At 36.6% G+C, this 18579-nt stretch overlaps 1 protein-coding gene across 1 annotated transcript in view; it reads right to left on the bottom strand.

Annotated features, from left to right (window-relative positions):
- Positions 1-18579, bottom strand: part of galnt17 (polypeptide N-acetylgalactosaminyltransferase 17) — a 78145-nt gene that overhangs the window by 55291 nt on the left and 4275 nt on the right. The window contains exons 2-3 of the mRNA XM_030152985.1: positions 11672-12023; positions 3149-3332 (exon numbers count right to left, since the gene is read on the bottom strand). Coding sequence (XP_030008845.1) covers positions 3149-3332; positions 11672-11912 — 425 coding nt within the window. The 5' untranslated portion in view covers positions 11913-12023. The remainder of the gene's footprint in view (positions 1-3148; positions 3333-11671; positions 12024-18579) is intronic.

Genomic DNA, 18579 nt, shown 5'->3' on the forward strand with positions numbered 1-18579 from the left:
CTACAAATGCAACACGATGAGCCACAAAAAGGCCGTTTCACATCCACAGATTCAGACCGAAGGAGAAAAAAGCAACAGAACTGACTACATCTAAAGCAGAGGTGTCAAACATACGGCCTGAGGGCCAAATCCAGCCCACCAAAGGATCCAATCTGACCCATGGGATGGATTTGTGAAATGAAAAAATTACACTGAAGACATTAACAATCAACAACGATCCAGACCGATTCAATCTGAAGCGGATCACACCAGTAAAATACAACCATAATAAATAAAAACTATAATTGAAAGAAAAAAACGATAGCTAACTGAAACTACATTGTGTGCTTACAAAACTAACTAAAACATATAAAAAGTAGAAAAGCACTCGGAGAGCGCACACCTCCACCAAGGCAGATCAGCCCCCCCCCCCCCCCCAGTCACCACCAACATTTAATCATTTGTTCCTTGTGCCAGTATCGACATTTCCTGAAAATTTCACCCAAATCCGTCCATAACTTTTTGAGTTATCTTGCTAACAGACAAACAACTACATCACTTTTGCTACACACAATGGATCAATCTTCAATGTCTTGTAGAACCTGTTGGGAACTTATTACCTCCACCAAGGAGGTTATGTTTTTGTATTTATTTTACCAAGCACTCTGATGATTCATTGTGGAGTTACACATACATACGTTGAAAATATCCCTGTCTCCCAATGATAAAGAATCCTTTTAAAAATTCCTGGATCCAGACAGGGATCCGGATCATTCCCAAAATCTAATTATTTGTTACTCGTCCCATTTCGGACATTTCCTGAAAATTTCATCAAAATCCATCCATAACTTTTTCAGTTATGTTGCTAACTAACCAACCAACAAACAAACAAACCCTGGCAAAAACATAACCTCCTTGGTGCATTGGTAAAAGATTATATGTGTATTTGTATGAATGTATGTGTATGTGTACTTGTATATTATGGGTATATGTATAAACATATGTACGTATGTTTGTGTGCATGGATGAATGAGTGTGTATGTGTGTGTGTGTGTGTGTGTGTGTGTGTATGTGTGTGTGTGTGAATAGATATATAAGTATAAAAGAGTAATGTAAAAGGAAGAGGGACATATATATTATTAATATTTTATGAAGAGGGAGTGGGATTAAATAAACTGCACTTCTTCCCACGCCTTTTCGGGCATGTAAATGAAACTATTGTGCTGTTCTTCTGTCTAAGATTGTTGTTGATATTTGTATTATTACACTGGGTTACAAAAAAATGTTTTTTGCAAGTGGTCTAGGTTTTTTCAACTGAATTAGGACCATTTTGCACCGCTAAATCCAAAAATGACATCTGTTTTTCTCAATCGGGTCAGGTTTTTTTGCTAATTTGATTTTGAAAAATTTGATCTTCTCACAAAATTGATTACATTTTTATGACTTTATCAGTTGATTTTTTTAATATAATTCTCACCCAAAATAGGTTTTAAGAGAAAAAAAAATCATTTTCTAACAGGATTCCTGTTAGGTACAATGGTGTATTCACCGCAGATGTAGAAGAATACGTCAGGCTTATTTTTGTAAGATCCTCTAGTCAAAGCCATTTCATTCACCTGTAATATTAAAAAAAAACATTAATCATAAATTGGCAAAAGTAAAATCTTCAGAACTCGTTTATTAATAAGAAATATGAAAGAATTTAGTATCATATGATGTGAAAATGCCCATAAATGTAAGCAAAAATGTTAAAAAGCCAATATGTAGCATAGTTCAGAAAGTCCAAATAGTCCTGATTGAGCAGAATTAATGTGATTTTTGGATTCAGCACACCAAAATTATCCTAAATCAGCTCAAAAAACTTAAACAATAAATTTATTGTTGACCAGTGTTCTGCATGTTTTGTCCATGCATTTATCTTTAGTCGAGTTGACTACTGTAACAGTATCTTCTCTGGTCTGCCTAAAAAGTCTGTTTGACGACTGCAGCTGATCCAGAATGCTGCTGCTCCAGTCCTCACTAAGACCAAGAGAGTGGACCACATCAGTCCAGTTCTGAGGTCTCTACACTGGCTCCCTGTCTCTCAGAGAATAGACTTCAAAATTCTCTTGCTAGCATATAAAGCACTGAATGGTTTAGGCCCAAAATCCATCAGAGACCTTCTAGTCCAGTATGAACCATCCAGACCACTCAGGTCTTCTGGTGCAGGTCTGCTCTGTGTTCCCAAAGTCAGAACTAAACATGGAGAATCAGCCTTCACTTTCTATATTCCATATATCTGGAACAAACTACCAGAAAATATCAGGTCTGCTGAGAGTCTGAGTTCTTTTAAGTCCAGGTTAAAGACTCACCTGTTCACTGCTGCCTTTGACTAAAAGAATTTTGACTTTTTAAATTTTATATTCTCTTTTGAAACTCTGCACTGCAACTCTTACTTTAATATGTGTGTGTTTTTTTTTTGTTTTTTTTTTATTCTATTTTATTTTTTGGGATTTTATGTGTTGTTTTCTTACTTGCTGTTTTTAATCACCTTTTACATGTTTCTTTTATAATGTTTTAAATGTTTCTTTTTCCCTGTCGTCATATTTCTATGTCCTTTGTGAAGCACCTTGAATTGCCTTGTTGCTGAAATGTGATATACAAATAAACTTGCCTTGCCTTGTTCGCATATATGTTAAATTTCATTGCATGTTCAGAATAAATCTGTAAATAAAAAAAAATCTCAATATGGGAACTTCATTGACCTTGATTTTCTACATAATAAAAAATTTTGAAAGATTTCACTAAAGTAATAAAGTCCTGTTATGTCCTCCAATAACACACAAGGGTTGGAACTTTTGGACTTTCACTCAAAATTCCAGACTTTTCATGGTCTGGAAATCAACGATTCAAAATTCCAAACTTTATAAGACTTTCAAGCACCCTGTGTAAGAATCTCTCCTAATGGTTCATTTCTGTTGGACCCCTGTGAACAGTCTTTATCTGGAGGAGGTTTTCAGTCCAGACTGGTTCCAGGACTGCAGCAGGTCTGGGTTCTATCCACAGTAACTGGGACACGTTTATGGAAAACATGCTGCGGTTTTTAACGCTGTCAGCAGCTCAGGTTCTTCTGGGTTGGACTCTGAAACCTGAACAACACAGAATGTGGGGGAAGTGACTGTGGACTCACTTGCTGGGCCGGTGGTCCGGGATGGTCCGGTCCAGGGAGATCCGGTCGCTCAGGTAGGCGTTGTAGCCGTACTTATCCCTCAGGTGTTTGGCGTCGTTCTCCTCGGCCGGCGACAGCGTGGCGGGGAGGCCGCCTTTGCCACGCCCCCCAAAGCCCTCGATCAGGCCCAGAGACTTGGACAGACCTGAGGAGACCAGCAGGGGGGGTAAGGGGGTAAGGTTATTACAGACTTCCACTGAAAACAGAAATCTGCTCCTATCCCAGGGCTGCAAGAAAAAAACATCGAACCAGTGTCCCTGTGTCTCACCAGCATGTTCCATCAAGAATAAATACCAAGCTGAATTGGCGAGGAAAAAGATGCAACAAGGTGAAAATGAGGTAAAAGGTATAAAATATAAAAGATGCAAAGAAGCTAAAGAACGCAACTAGAGGTGTAACGATTACCGGTATAACGATAAACCGTGGTAAAATTGCAGATGGTTAGTATTACCGTTTGAATTCTAATTATCATGATAACCGTGTTGGATTACCGCACTTTTAGGGGAAAAAACTCCTACGTAAAGATATGTTTTTATGTCAAATATTTGAGTATAGCTTTAATTTATTACAGTTTTAATTTTATATACTGAATATTTGGAACCAATATTCACTTTTAAAGTCTTTGAAAAGGTTCGTTAAGCATCTGTGTGTTTTTTATGCAATAAATTATAAACATTTTTCAAATCGGATTTTATATATTTTTTGTGTTTTCTGGCCTTTCATGTTGATATAGTAGGTTAAAGTGAAAAAAATGATAGACAGATGAAATAGATGAAGTTGTGCTGAAAAAAAAAGATACCAAACATGGGTATAATAAACATTTTTTTATATAGTATATAAAGACAAAATCAAAAGTACTGAAAAACGGCCAAAATAGGCTCAGACCCCTAAGGGTTAATACATGTTTCTGCCAACAGAAAGTGCATTGTGCCAATCATTTTATTTGGTTTTTTTTGTTTGTTTGTTTTTTTTTTCAAAATACAATTTGGTTAAATTATTTCAGTACTTTTTGAACATTTTGAGCACAATTTCCACAATACCACGGTAAGAATGATAACCGTGATAATTTTGGTCACAATAACCGTGATATGAAATTTTCATATCATTACATCCCTAAACGCAACAAAATGCAAAAGATGAGAGTGATGTAAAAGACACAAGACCTAAAAACATGTTAACACTGTAAAGAACACAATATAACAATGACATAAAACATGTAACAAGTGTAGTGGCAAAATTCTATGTGACTTAGGTCATTTAGGCCGTTCATATCTGACATTTGTGTGATTCTTATCTGTCTAGGTATACTCATATCATTATATGACTTGTGTGCCTTTAACTTTAAACCAGTGTTTTTCAACCTTGGGGTCGGGACCCCATGTGGGGTCACCTGGAATTCAAATGGGGTCACCTGAAATTTCTAGTAATTGATTTAAAAAAAAAAACAAACTTACTAATTAAAAAATCTATGGTGAGTTGAGAGAGACAATCCCAATCCATAAAAGACATGACAAACTGAAGCTGAAGCTGAAGCACTGTGGTTCTGTTTATCTGTCAAATGTTCACTGTGGTCAGTTTCAGATGCTGCAGCTCTTTCATAATTCATAGTTTGAGTTCTTGTTTGTTCAGTATTAACTGTCAGCCTTGTAAATCCAAGCTGGACTGACTGTACATATCCTGACCAAGGAAAATAAACTTTGTGCAGTAATCTACACCTGGCTTTTCTGCCTCCGTCCATAATAATATACATTATATAGACTAAATGTCGTCTAAAATTAACATTTATTTGCAACATAGTATAGCAAACTATTACATGATCAAAAACAAATTAATTTTAGCAAAAAAATGTCCCTGTTTTGAATGTCTGAGGTCGCCAGAAATTTGTGATGTTAAAATGGGGTCATGAGACAAAAAAGGTTGGAAACCGCTGCTTTAAACCTTTTCTCTTCTCTCTGTGATCACGCTGACATATGGCACAGAGTATCCTACACTATCCACATCTAACGTCACACCACACTCTTGGACCATCGTGCAGTAGAAGGACATGGAGTGTTTTGTCTCTGGCTGACGCACGTGCTCAGTAGAGGGACCCTGAGCGTCTCCTGTCTATCTCATGATGGCTCCATGATGTTTTGACTACTTGCCAGCTGACTTCCACTTTGCCCTCATTTCTGTCAGAATCGTGTCTGTCAGGCCATATCTAGTGTGTATAAACCCTGCCTGCCTGTGCTCCTCCTTACCCCGTTTCCTCTGACACTTTAGCTTTGTGCTTTTGTTATACAGAGGTCCTCCTGCAAGGGGTGAGTAAAACTCACATGTACTTTGAATGTGCTTTGACTTTTGTGTTCTCTGTTGACAGATTTTTCCACCACACAAGACAAAAATGGTGTCTTGTTGCACATGATATATAAGACAAAAAAAGATGCAACAAATCATAAAAGATGTAGCAAGATTTAAAATGTACCAGACAGAATATGCAACATGTCAAAACAAAACATGAGATGAAAATGAACTAAAAGATGAAACAATAAAAGATGCAAAAAGATGTAACAAAGTGAAAGTGAACAGAAGATAAAACAAGACCCAAACAGATGCTAACAAAGAAAAGAGGACAACAAAATAAAAAAAATAAAAAATAAAAAAAAAAACCATAGGACCAGTGGCCCTGTATCTCAGTGGTTCTCAGTCTGTTTCTGTCTGACCCCCGTTTGGAGGATGAAAAAACTCCAGGCCCCCTCAACCCCAACAACACTGTAATAGTGGTGCGATTATGCCTTTTATTGAAACAATCATCAATTTTGTAACAATACTTTATGCTTTTCCTTGAATGATTTTTTGTTCAAATTAAAAATAACTTAGATTTTTGCTTGAACAATACAATTAAACTCAACAAGACAAGATATTTTTCCAAATAAAAATAGGAAATGTGCAATTATCTTACAACTATGACAATAAAGTTCCTTTTTTTAGAACAACAAACAAATTTTGGTAACAAAGATGAACATTTTAATAATATCAGCTGCTGCAATGAGCCAGTTTACATTGAACATCTCAGAACACTAAACATTAAAGAACATTAAAGTGCAAACTGTAAAAACAAAAAGCACATGTTTTTCTTTTCCAGTCCAATCTTTATCCATTCTCCAAACCTAAACTCTCTGTCTAGTCTAGTGACAGATCACCATGACAGTAGATCGGTTTGGTGTACGTCCCTAAAATGAGTCCAGGGTGCTCCAATGTTAAAATATTAGTTCCACCTGCTACATGTTCTAACCTGAAGGAAAAAATACACCTAGGCGTGATCCCATGAGCCCCTGGCAAGTCTTCATGTCCCCTCTGGGGGACACGCCCCACAGTTTGAGAAACACTGATGGATCTCTACAGAATTATATTTGTGCCAGTTTCTTGAGCGAGCAAGGATAGATTCTGAGCACACAATTAGAGATTTTGAGCACATAAAAATATATTTTGCGAGCACATCAATTATATTTCAAAAAGAAATTACGCTTGAGCAAACAAAAATCGATATTGTGCTCCATAAATACGTTTGCATGTTAGTTTTACTCATAATGTTCTCTCACAAATTCTTTCCATGGCGCACAAACAGACCGCTGCGCTCACTCACTTTCCCCTTCCCTCTCTCGCTCAACCTCCCTCTCCCTGCGCGCTCAGGTTGTCATGTCCGCACGCTCAACTTGACACACACGTTACAATTGTGCCACAAAACCAACCAATCGGAGAGCTTGCGGAAGTACACTCTGATTGGCTGTTCACTCTCCAATTAGCTCGCTAGTTACATTTACCCTGAAAAAAAAAGCGCTCGATGAGACAGACACGGATCGGAAGAGGAGGAATTGTTTCTACACAAACTTCGGTCAGTATTTATTATTATTGTCTCATGTCATACCACTACTTTGTTTAGTTTTTGTACTATAGTGCCGTAACATTAGGACTGCGTTGTCTGGGTTTACATTATATCTATTTATTTGTATAAGTTTGTGTAGAAACCATTCCTCCTCTTCCGGTCCATGTCTGTCTCATCGAGCGCTTTTTTTTTTCGGGTAAATGTAACTAGCGAGCTAATTGGAGAGTGAACAGCCAATCAGAGTGTACTTCCACAAGCTCTCTGATTGGTTGGTTTTGTGGCACAATTGTAACGTGTGTGTCAAGTTGAGCGTGCGGACACGACAACCTGAGAGCGCAGGGAGAGGGAGGTTGAGCGAGAGAGGGAAGGGGAAAGCGAGCGAGCGCAGCGGTCTGTTTGTGCGCCATGGAAAGAATTTGTGAGAACATTATGAGTAAAACTAACATGCAAACGCATTTATGGAGCACAATATCGATTTTTGTTTGCTCCAGTGTAATTTCTTTTTGAAATATAATTGATGTGCTCGCAAAATATATTTTTATGTGCTCAAAATCTCTAATTGTGTGCTCAGAATCTATCCTTGCTCGCTCAAGAAACTGGCACAAATATAATTCCATAGATCTCAGCGTCATGTTCTATCAAGAATCAATACCAAGTTGAATTTGTGAGGTTTTCAGGTTCTGTCTCTATGTTCGAGTCCTGTGGTGTTGATGCAGATCCATCTCTCAATAGAAGTGGGCGGTACTTTCACTGGAGGAGAACTCAACTAATTCAAAGTCCATATATGACTTCTATCAGTGCTCAGTAGTAACTATATTGATATCTGTAACCATTTACATGTTATAAACCAGGGGTCAGCAACTGTAAACACTCAAATTTGGACCCGTTTCCCACAGAAAAGAAAACACTGGAAACTACAACTCCATTTTGAAAACTAAAATGAACACAAGACTGCATATATCGTTTCTTTTTTTTTACCTTAACACTATGTATATATACAAAAAAAACTACCTCTATGAGGTTCAGGATGGACAACACCACAGTTACCTGTGAACAGGTTCAGCACTGGACAGCCGGCTCTAAGAGCTGATACAACCAACACATCACTGATCAGAATACAGGCTTTAACCTCCTCCACTAACAAATGGACCTGACAGTTTAATGCTTTTGCCATTATTTTTTTGAGCCACAAAAAATTAAATACGTTTCACTTTAATGTTAAAAGATCGCCATAATCTTCAAATCTAGAATTACATTTTCAACTACAAAAGCACTCGGAGATCAGTGCCCTCCCCCCCCCGATCACCACCAAAATTTAATCATTTGTTACTTCCTTGGCTGAGGTAAAAAACTAACAAACTAAAATAAAAAATAATTTAAACGAAATACTCATTATTCATGTTCCCGAAACCACAGGGAGCCACAGGAGGCAGATTAAAGAGCCACATGCAGTTCCAGACCTGAGGGTTGGTGACCCCTGTTATAAAGCATCAAATATGGACCAGTGTAAGTAAAGGCACATTTTTAATATTTCAAAAATACGACTGAAAATTGATTTGTAAAGCCTTAAACTGTAATCTGTTACTATACTGCATTACTTTTGTAACGTATTACTCCCCACACTGGTAGTGGAGTATGCAATGCCCTTTAGAGGTCAGTGTCCGGTGGGGTGGCTGAGTCACCCCGGTGGTGGTTTTTACGGCCCGTGGCCTGCGTCCTCGTCACCGCTCCGGCCTGGCGTGAACGTACAGAACATTCAGCAGCTGTCGGAGCAGGTGAGCGCCGACGCCAGATTCACGTCACAACGAATACCGGTGGAGATGTGAGAGGCGGGAGGTGTTCGCTGACATCCCCCGACCAGAGGAAAAACAAGCGCCAGGTTGGATCATAAAGCACAGAGGACGTGGTTCAGGTGCAGGACTGTCCCCTCCAGAGCCCCCTGAAGACCACATTAGTGTTACAGAGCCGACTTTCACAAACTCAGTGTCAAGACCTGGAGCTGTTTTCACTGGGTCGAGTAAAATACACCACGATAACATGACATGTACGTTCGTGGAATAGAAGAAGAGTGTTCTGGAGGAGTTTAAAAACCATGCGACGCAAAAAATGAAGAAATAAGATGAAAATGAAAAGACACGAGACAAAAAGGGCATCAAGGACTGAAGCATGATAATAATATAATGGACAATAACATTATACCTGCAAATAATATAATAATTTTGGCCATTTTAAATGTAATACAGCCAATAATGTAATAAAATATTTGAGACATAATTAAGGAGGCAGATGTTTGACGAATGCAAAACTTAAAACCAATTCGTTCAGAACGACCTTTGACACTTAGTACTGCGGTCTATTGTTTATTTTAATAGCAGAATGCACTGTATTGTTGTTACTGTTGTTTATTTATGATGCTTTTATCTTTATTCTTGTTTTGTGCAGCACTTTAGTTTAGCTTTAGTTGTTGTAAAGTGCTTCAGAAATAAAAAGTGATTGATTGAAACTGACTGAATATGATGACTATGCTATCCACTACTTATTATTAATGAGCAAACTGCACAGAAACTGCTCGTATTTCCAAGAAACGCAGCCATTTTTATATATTACTTCATTATCAGCTGCAGTCATTACATTTATTTATTTATTTTTATCCTTGGCACTGAAAATGAAGGAATGTTTTTGTTTCTTTGTTTTTTTTAATAGTTTATTTCCATTTGTTTTATCAATAGACAATATAACGCAGAAACCAGGGGTAACTGAGTGAACAAAAAATATTTAAATGACACACAGTAGTTATTATGCATTGTTTTGTTTATAGTACACCCACTTTCTCCAGCGCTTTATAAAAATATGTTTCTTGAGCCGTAGATAATAAGTCAGTCTTTCCATAGAGTAGATTTCCTCTGTTAAAGCCACTGATCCTCATGGGGTGCATGAGTTTTGAGCCCGTTCCTGAAGGAATGTTTTTAAGGACTGGAATTACTCCCACCTTTTTAAATTAATTGTTATATTAATTAATTGTATTCATTCTATTTATTTCTACCTTGTAAGGGAAGGTGTAATATATAGATTAGGTATAATATATAAGTGTGATTATGCTTCCACTGGCAGATTTTTTTGCTTAATTCAAGATTTTTTTTTTTGATTTATTTTTTTTTTTGCTTAATTCAAGCTAAAAATCTACCAATGAAACAAGTGAAAAAATTTGGAGCTGTCATTATTTATAGGCTATTATGTTATTATTTTACTGGTATGACCCACTAGAGATCAAACTGGGCTGAATGTGGAGCCTGATAAGAGAAGAGAAGAGAAGAGAAGAGAAGAGAAGAGAAGAGAAGAGAAGAGAAGAGAAGAGGAGAGGAGAGGAGAGGAGAGGAGAGGAGAGGAGAGGAGAGGAGAGGAGAGGAGAGGAGAGGAGAGGAGAGGAGAGGAGAGGAGAGGAGAGGAGAGGAGAGGAGAGGAGAGGAGAGGAGAGGAGATGAGATGAGATGAGATGAGATGAGATGAGATGAGATGAGATGAGATGAGATGAGATGAGATGAGAGAAGATAAGAGAAGATAAAATAAGAGAAGAGAAGATAAAATAAGATAAGATAAAATAAAATAAAATAAAATAAGAGAAGATAAGATAAAATAAGATCAAATAAAATAAGATAAGATAAGATAAGATAAGATAAGATAAAATAAAATAAAATAAGATAAAATAAAATAAGATAAGATAAAATAAGAGAATAGAAGATAAAATAAGAGAAGATAAAATAAAATAAGAGAAGAGAAGATAAAATAAGGTAAGATAAGATAAGATAAAATAAAATAAGATAAGATAAAATAAGAGAATAGAAGATAAGATAAGATAAAATAAAATAAGATAAAATAAGATAAGATAAAATAAGAGAATAGAAGATAAGATAAGATCAAATAAAATAAGATAAAATAAGATAAGATAAGGTAAGATAAGGAAAGCAGCTCAATAACAATAACCAGTGGTTCCAGGCACAACAAACCCCGCCCCTTGCATGTATTGTAGTTTATTTTGGCTTCGATCCAGCTGATGTCATCATGTCTATGCGTGTGGTGATGTCAGAAATCTTACCAAGATAATTTTCACTTGTTCCATTGGCAGATTTTTTGCTTGAATAAGGCAAAAAAAAAAAAAAAAATCTGCCAATAGAACAAGTGAAAATTATCTTGGTAAGATTTCTAAAAAATTAGATTTCCCAGATCTATTGTCTAAAAATCAGTTCTTATATCTCATTGAAAAGTTACTCTTTAGGTGATTATGTCTTATTTTAAGTGCAATGAGATATTTGGACTAGAAATGAGGAAAATACACTTGGTAAGATTTAGATTTTTTTCCACATTAGACCCTTTGGTGGGCTGGTTTTGGCCCACGGGCCGCATGTTTGACACCTGTGCTGCAGAGAATCAGACCAAACCAAATCCAATATTACTGAATTACATCACCGCCTTGGTCATTACTTTCTGAAAATGTTCCTGTTCAGGCCCACAGAGAAACTCAGTGAAAGGTTTAACTGTGGACTTCATCCTGTTTCCCAGTTTCCCTGGAGGCAGATGAGGCTGACAGGTTATTTACTGTGAAACGTTACATCATACTTTACCATTTAACTGCCTGTAGACCACGTCCTCCAGCGAGCTGAGCCTCTTCAGCAGAACCTCATGGCTGACGCTGGGCCCCTGAGCCGTCCCGTTGGCCCTCAGCCTCTTCCCGTCGGCCGGAGCCTCCGAATCGGACGCTTGGATGCTGCGTGTGTTGCACCTGGTCCAGAAAGTCATGAAACCTGCGACCGCAAGCACGTTCAGCACCAGTAGAACCCTCCATCTTCTGAACACAAAAGCCATTAAAAAGTCGCCGACGTCCGGGGTCCGAGTGTTGGCGCTGGGGGGACGGACTCTGGAGAAGCAGAACTCGTCACAGATTCAGGGTTTCCGTGACTCGGGATGGGGTGAATGCTGGAAAAAAGAAAAAACAGGATAAAGTGAACAATCCTTAGAGAAAAAGCAAAGACCACGTGAAGAGAAGACATTAACCCAGTGGTTTCCAACCTTTTTTGTCTCGTGACCCCATTTTAACCCTTTCATGCATGAATTACGAGAACCTTAATCAAAATTTTTTTCCTGAGTGTTTTTATTCCTCTTTAGGTATGCAAAAAATAATGTGATTGAAATTTTTGTTTTTTATGAATCTATTTTTCATGGAGTTACAAAAATGTCCACTCAGCTGGACACCATGCGTTTAATTTTTGAAGCAAAAAAAAACATGCATTTACTGTCATACTGTGTGAAAACGATGAAATAAATGTTTTTTTAATGTTGTTAATCTGATGTTTTCTCACATTTTAATATACTATAAAAGTAGTTATTACTCACTCAAATAATATGCAAAAAACAACAAAACACAACTAAAAAAAACCAAACCCTGTTAATTACAGTCTAATAACAATTAGCAATTGATTTACACTCAAATATGTTGCTGCATATCAGGTTTATCAAGAACAGGAATGTTACAGTCACGGTATGAATTGCAGTGTATTATGGGATGGTGCATAAGTATCCACTGTGTTGGTTGATATGCAAGTAAAACAACAAAATCCATGAATACACAAGAGAACAGCTGGAGAAGAACTGTCCACTGGAGTGACCACTGTGCATGAAAGGGTTAACATCACAAATTTCTGGTGACCCCAGACATTCAAAATGGAGACTTTTTTTTTGGTTTTTTTGCTAAAATTAAAATTGTTTGATATACTATGTTGCAAATAAACGTTAATTTTAAAGGACATTTGGTCTATATAATGTATATTATTATAGACAAAGGCAGTAAAGCCAGGTGTAGATTACTGCACAAAGGGAGAATTGGATTTTCCTTGGTCAGGATCTGTACAGTCAGTCCAGCTTAGATTTACAAGGCTGAGAATTAATACTGAACAAACAAGAACTCAAACTATGAATGATGAAAGAGCTGCAGCATCTGAAACTGACCACAATGAACATTTGACAGACAACACTGGTCTACAAGGAAAATGCTTCCAGAATAAAAGTAATGAAATTTTACCACATGAGAGTCACTGATAAAGAAAAATCAAGTCAAAAATGCTGGTTGGCTGAACTTTCCAAGATACAGCCTTGGGTCAAAATGTGAAATTCAAGAATTAACGAGAGAATGGGTTTGACTCGAAAGGAATATTTGTCTCAGAGCGACAAGATCTACTTCAAAACACTGTCTGCACATTAGAATACATTCACTTTAGAGGTTCTATTTAGTGGAAGATTTATAAAACTATTATATAAATGTACATAAACCAATATATATGTGTAATAACACTTAATCATATACCTTGAAAACATCAGCAAACCGGCACTTTTGTCATTTATTTTCCAATTAATCTTATTAAAATACATAACATTTAGCACATTTAATCTCTGAAGCAAATCATTTCTAAAAAATTGTAGACCAGTGTACACAGAACCACAGTGCTGCAGTTTCAGACTCAGAGTTTGTCGTGTCTGTTGTATTTTGTGATTGTCTCCCTCAACTCACCATATATTTTTTATTAGTACGTTTTTATTTTTATCATGTACTAGAAATTTCAGGTGACCCCATTTGAATTCCAGGCGACCCCACATGGGGTCCCGACCCCAAGGTTGAAAAACACTGCCTTAGAGAAAAGCAAAGACCATGTGAGGAGAAGACATGAACCCTTTATACAGAAATACTCTGAAATTCTAATTTTCAACCTTATTGTGTTACTAGCTGGGTTTCCATGACAGTTTTCCACAAAATAAAAGCAATATTTCTGCAACTTCAACAAAGTACAATTTCGACTTGTGTTTCCATTGAAGAGTGTTTCGCTTCTGATGCATGATTTTAGTAAAGTCCGTCTCGCAACATGTCGTAATTTTCAAAGAACTGTAAAACTACACAAATTAATTTCTATTAATGATTTTAAACATATAATGGAGAATGCAGTGAAGGAGGAATTTCATTGTTTTTCTTGATGCCGTTATGGTTGAATAGTTGTTATTGTGTTTTATTGCTCATTGTGTATCCTGCATGTGTTTTGTTTTTTGGACTTTGTATGGCCGCTACCTTGGCCAGGTCTCCCTTGTAAAAGAGATTCTTAATCTCAATGGGACTTCCTGGTTAAACAAAGGTAAAATAAAAATAAATAATTCTCGTAAAATACTGTATAGTTCTTGTAAGACGCTCGTTAAAAGCAGTGATTTTTGCTTTTTTAAATGGAATTATACATTTTCAAACATTTCTCTGTGGTCTACATAAATTGTAAATGCTATAGTTGCGGAAAAAATTATTAGACCACCCTTGTTTTCTTCAGTTTCTTGTTCATTTTAATGCCTGGTACAACTAAAGGTACATTTCTTTGGACAAATATAATGATAACAACAAGGATAGCGGCCATGGCTCAGTTGGTAGAGCGGGTTGTCCAATAACCGAAGGGTTGGCGGTTCGAATCCCGCTCTGTCCTAGTCAGTCTGTTGTGTCCTTGGGCAAGACACTTCACCCTCCTTGCCTCCAGTGCCACCCACACTGGTGTATGAGTGTTTGGTGGTGGTCGGAGGGGCCGTAGGCGCAAAATGGCAGCCACGCTTCTGTCAGTCTGCCCCAGGGCAGCTGTGGCTACAGATGTAGTTTACCACCACCAGAGGGAGAATGTGAGAGCGAATGAATAATGGGTCAATAATGTAAAGCGCTTTGGGTGTCTAGAAAGGCGCTATATAAATCCAATCCATTATTATTATTATTATTAACAAAAATAGCTCATAGTAGTTTAATTTCAGAGCTGATGTCTATCCATTTTCCATGTTTTCTTGATAATAACCAAAATCACTTCAGTTCTTCCATCAATATCTATGACATTGTACTGACAAAAACAGTGCTTTTAGACATTCCATGTTTTCTTTTCTGTCTGTTTTAGTCACATGACACACACAGGAGTTAGTACTGGATTGCATAACCATTGTTTCTGATGACTTTTGATGGTCTAATAATTTTTTCCATGACTGTATGTTTGGTTCTGAATTCTTCATTAATCCAACTCCACAGGTCCATCTTCAACACTATTTCTGAGTAATGACACCAGAAAGGTGGTTCTGAGCGCTGGCCCTTTAAATGCACATGAGCCACTTCAGGCCCCGCCCCCTCCTGGTTGTTGGCTTTGCTGCTCTGTCCAGTTCAACCAACAACTGAACATTTTAGGTAATCGGCTCGAAGTTTGGACATATTTTCAGTTTTTACTACAACCACTGCTGCTGATAAACAATTATGTCGTATTCAGAGAAATGTTCATCAGAGGTTTTGACCAAAAATGAGCAAATGTCGTGACATAACCAGTTACAAAATGTAACAAATTAAGCAGGAATTAAAACGGGTTGTAGAAAAAATATACAAGAATAACTATATAGCGATGACAGAAATACACTAAATAATGAAGATAATGAAGAATAATTAACCCAAGAGTAACAAGAATAACTAAATAATCGCAGATAACTGGTTAAAAACAACAGCTAACCCCATAACTACTCAATAATGATGAAGAATAAACAAATAATCTCAGACCTCACTACAGCCACTAACTATTATTCAAAAAAGAGCGATTCGGATCATTCATAATGTTGGCAACCAGGAACACACAAACTCATTTTTCTGACAGTCAAAATTACTCAAGTTTACAGACATTGTGGACTATCAAACAGCTCAAATAATGTACAAAGCTAAAAATAATCTTTTACTAACAAATATACAGAAATTATTCAGTATTCACGAGGGGGGTTATGATTTAAGGGGGAAAATTAACTTTAAAATTCCCTTAATACGCACGACTAGGAAGGGTTTTTGTGTTTCTGTCAGCGGGGTGAGACTGTGGAACAGAATTAATATAGAGTTAAAGCAACGTCCAAGCAGGAAAGAATTTAAAAAGAGGTACAAAGACACAATTTTTCAGAGGTACAGGGATGAGGGAGGGCTTGGGGATCACTGGGTGTTCTAAAGATGTACAAGTATGTGGTATGTCTATGTATATGTATGTATAGGTGTGTGTGTGTGTGTGTGTGTGTGTGTGTGTGTATATGTAGGTGTATATGCGTGTATAGATCTGTGTATGAATATGTATTGACATATATGTGTTATTGTATTATGTGTTTATGTAAATCATATTATATTTGTTCATAATAATATAAGCCAGAAACCTAATTATTTACTAGTAAGTATCAATCATATTATAGCATAGTGTATAGATATGACTAGACGAGGAAAGTTATTATTGTTATTAATTATATAAGGAGAAGGGGTGGGAGTTTATAAGTTGTACTTCTTCTCACTCCTTTTCGAATATGTATTATATGTCTTATGTTTAAGTGTTTTGTTTATTTATTTTCTTCTGTTTGACATTCATGTTCGAAATAAATACATCAATTAATCAATCAGATAATAACATGAACTGACAGAAGAATTACTGATTAATAGTGAAGTAAAGCTTGACTGATGCTGGACTTTAATGGCTGATATATTAATAACAGTATAAATCAGAGGAAAGCTGAAATCTCAAACTCAAAAGAACTGAAAAACACATTATACAAGTCTGAAAATGACCCGCTTTGACTTCATTAGATCCGAGAAAACTGTGAAACCGAACGTCAAAGTGACTGGGAGAATTTTTTTGTGTTTTGATCAACTGTGTTATTTTCATTTTATGTAAGAATCATTGAGTAATAATGAAGAATAAGTCAGTGATAATGAATAATATGTGAAGGATAATAATGAATAAGTGATGATAGTAACTAAATAAATAATGATGAACTTAATGAGAAATAGTCACAAAAAATGTCTAAAATGACAAATAATACAAGACGGAAAGGATGTAAAAGACGCAGAAAAATAAAAATGACACAAAAGATACGACAAGATGCAAATGACGGAACAGTTAAGACATTTCATATCAGAAGAGCGACTTAATAATGAACGATGACGAATGCCAGAATAATAACAAAAATATAATAATTGTTAAAGCTGAGAAATTCCTGGATGCTGGGCAAAATCATCATGGCAGATTCCAAAGGAGTAGTGCGGAGACTAGCATCATACAAAGACCCATAACCAAATTGTGTTTATTACAGGGAGAAGATTGAAAGAAGACGAAGACTCACTCGTATAAAGTGAGATATGGTAGAATGTTTATGGCTCTATGGTTGAGTTTAAGTTAGTAAGTGATATGCTAAGGCCTAATCAATTAGGGACCGGAATATGTGAGAGCCATTTTTTGTGCTTCATTTAAAAATTCATATTTATATTTGATTTCTTATTAATAATTTATGTATATTATATGATTGTTGAGTAATAATAGCATGTCCTGACATCATTGTGTGATGTTATCCTATTGGCTGCTAAGATTATAAAAATGTAAAGAAAGAGAAGCGGAAACGGAAGCCTGGAGCCCAGGAGCATCACAGTCTTTTGACCGTCATGTAATCTAATTTAGAAATTCATCTTTTGTTTGTATCAGTCGAAGTCAGAGGTTCCCAACCTTTTTTGTCTCGTGACCCCATTTTAACATCACAAATTTCTGGCGACCCCAGACATTCAAAATGGAGACTTTTTTTTTGCTAAAATTAATTTGTTTCTGAACACGTAATAGTTTGCTATACTATGTTGCAAATAAACGTTAATTTTAGACAACATTTAGTCTATATCATTCTTGAACACGCCAGTAAGAGTAAATCTCAAAAACCACAATTAATTTCGGATGATGAATTTACCGCGTCAGACATCTTTATATTTTATACACCGGGTACTCTTTCCACTTTGCTCTGACTTAAACTGCGTGCCCATACGGAACATATGACCGCCGGTGTTTCTCCATCTTACTCCAATACTTCTGTAAAAACGGCTGTCTGGTTAAATTCGGGCTGCCCCAGAGGGGGGGGTCACGTAATTTAAGTTAACTCACCAGTTATGTTTCGGATGGACGGCCCAAACCAGGAGAAATGGAAGAACTCACCAAAAAAGAAGGTTTGAGATTTTAAAAAGTTAAAACTTGATTTATTTGCTTTAGGCAAAAATAGGAAAAGGTTACAAAAAGGAAAGAAGTCAGTTATCAATTAGTCTAGCATCAAACACACTATTCATCTCTGACTTTTCCTCATCTCATCATTACATTTTATAGTCTTCAGTCACTTGGAAGACTTCCATATTTGGTAAAAAATCTCAATGACTGGTTGAACACTTGTTGCTGGGTAAAACATGTCACAGCTTATGTCAAGAACTCCATGTTAGCTAATTCTAAGAAAAAACACTTTTTGAAAGTTCACCTGAGTTAAGCCCACCTTGGTTTTGACATTTGCACCAACAGTTTAGTTTACACTGCATAGTTAAACAACCGAGTTTAAGTAAGTACGTCTAGTTCTAACACTTGAGCAATTCCTGACCACAGAAAGTCCCAAAGTTCATAATCAAGATGAACTCAGCTGGCTTTTACCACAAAGCTGCAAGATA

This window comes from Sphaeramia orbicularis, chromosome 13 (genome assembly GCF_902148855.1).
Source record: "Sphaeramia orbicularis chromosome 13, fSphaOr1.1, whole genome shotgun sequence".
NCBI lineage: Eukaryota > Metazoa > Chordata > Actinopteri > Kurtiformes > Apogonidae > Sphaeramia > Sphaeramia orbicularis.